Raw genomic sequence first — 2175 nt, forward strand, 5'->3', positions numbered from 1 at the left:
ACAGGTACTTGGCATCAGGAAGTACATTTACAGATCTTCAATATACATTTAGAATCGGAATAAAAACAATAAGCTATATTGTTCGAGAAGTATGTACAACAATATGGACTGAATTGTGTAATATATATATGAAAATTCCATCCAAGGACGACTGGTTAATGATAGCTAATAATTTTGAAAGCGCTGCAAATTTTCCTCTATGCTTAGGAGCCATAGACGGTAAGCATATTAGAGTCATAAAACCCGAACAAAGTGGATCAATGTTTTTAAACTACAAACATTACTTTTCCATCGTACTAATGGCCGTGACAGACACTAACTATAATTATACTTTTATCGATGTTGGTGCATACGGAAAACAATGCGATTCAGCGGTATTCAAACAAACACAATTTTGGAAAAACTTATTAAATGATAGATTGAACATACCATCATCTACAAATAAACTAGGAACTGATTGTGATCTACCTTACGTATTCGTTGCTGACGAAGCATTTGCCCTACATGAACATGTACTTCGACCGTTTGGTGGTCATCAACTCGATGAATTAAAAAGTACATTCAACTACCGTTTGACAAGAGCAAGACGGTATGTTGAATGTACATTTGGAATAATGGCGAATAAATGGCGAATTTTACATCGACCATTAAATGTATCTACGGATTTAGCAGTTGATATAGTAAAGACTTGTTGTTTGTTGCAAAATTTTATTCACAAAGAAGAGGGAATTATTAATAGTATATCTAGCGATTCAACTACTGAAAATCTAAACTCCGATCTACGCCAATTACCTCGTTCAAATTCGGTAAGAGGTAGCTTAACATCAAATATGATTAGAAATAAATTTGCTGAGTACTTTGTGTCACCAGAAGGGAGATTATCGTGGCAGAATCAGTATATTTAACGAAAATAGGGAAAAAATAATATGTGTTTAATAAATAATAAATAATAATGAATAAATAATTAATGTAAACTTACCAAATTCGTTTTTTTCTTTATCAGATAATGTATCAAAACTTGGATGTATCATTTTGCAGATGTCCATCCATGCCGTAAAATTAAGCTGTTTAATTTTGTAACTTTCTGAAGTTTTATCCCAAAGCACAGGTCTATTTTCAACCAGGGAAATCAGCATTTCAATATCGATATCAATATCGATATTCATTTTCAGGTTTTAAGTTTGTTTTAATTTGAAAATTGAAAGAAAAACGGAGTGAATACCGACGTTGTCAACACACTCGTATAGACTGGCGTGGTTCACTGCAACGTGCCGGCCCCCGGTGTGCCGAGGGGACAACGTACGGCGATCCGTTTCTTATCAGCTATTTCACGGTTTTCCCGTGCATAAACAAACAAATATACTAATCTATGCAGCACTGTGCAACGGATAACGGTCCGTTGTAGAAAACGGACCGTTGTCCGTCGCCGTTAACAAGAGCTTGTAATTTGTGTAAGATGTACGTATAAATGATAACTATGAGTATTAAACGTTTTTATTCAGTTTCTAATGTTTCTATCGGTTTGCAGTCAGAGTTGTTGTACATCATTTCCTTAGCAATGCCACCTACCGTGCCGCGTAAAGCTTTCAATTTAAAACAAAAGGTGGACATTATTCATTTTAAATACTCAAATGGCGGTTGGTCTATTTATAAACTTAATATAATATGTATAATAAATTTATAATGTGTCATTGTATGTATATAATATAAAAATAATAATTAAAATTAAATTTATAATTATGTGTATAAGGTATAATATTAATAAAGATTACGATATACCTAATACATATTATAATATATAAAACAATACAAACAAAATGTATAGATCATGCTTTTAGATTAATTTTATTTTTAAAACATTGAAACCTGTCTGCAACAGACACCTGTCTATAACGGACAATTATTTTGGTCCAGTGACTGTCCGTTATATACAGGTTTCACTGTATATAATATTTGTATATATATTGCAATCGCATAACAAATTGTAATACAACACACTGACGCATCATTACATGCATTTTTTATTATTATTAAATCCAAAGAACATCATTACTGTATGTGCATACATGTCTTTTAATATATTATAGTTTTATATATATATATATCAAAATAATAAATATGTATGATGATGAGTGTCACATGTGTGTGCATTTATATATAATAATAATAATATAT

At 31.4% G+C, this 2175-nt stretch overlaps 1 protein-coding gene across 1 annotated transcript; it reads left to right on the forward strand.

The window, feature by feature from the left end:
- Positions 1–299: 299 nt before the first annotated feature.
- Positions 300–905, forward strand: LOC112602133. The gene has a single exon (XM_025350069.1). It carries the CDS (start codon positions 300–302, stop codon positions 903–905), a length of 606 nt encoding a protein of 201 aa, XP_025205854.1.
- Positions 906–2175: the final 1270 nt, after the last annotated feature.

The sequence above is a fragment of the Melanaphis sacchari genome, unplaced genomic scaffold (assembly GCF_002803265.2).
Source record: "Melanaphis sacchari strain LSU unplaced genomic scaffold, SCAv2.0 Contig836_pilon_pilon, whole genome shotgun sequence".
NCBI lineage: Eukaryota > Metazoa > Arthropoda > Insecta > Hemiptera > Aphididae > Melanaphis > Melanaphis sacchari.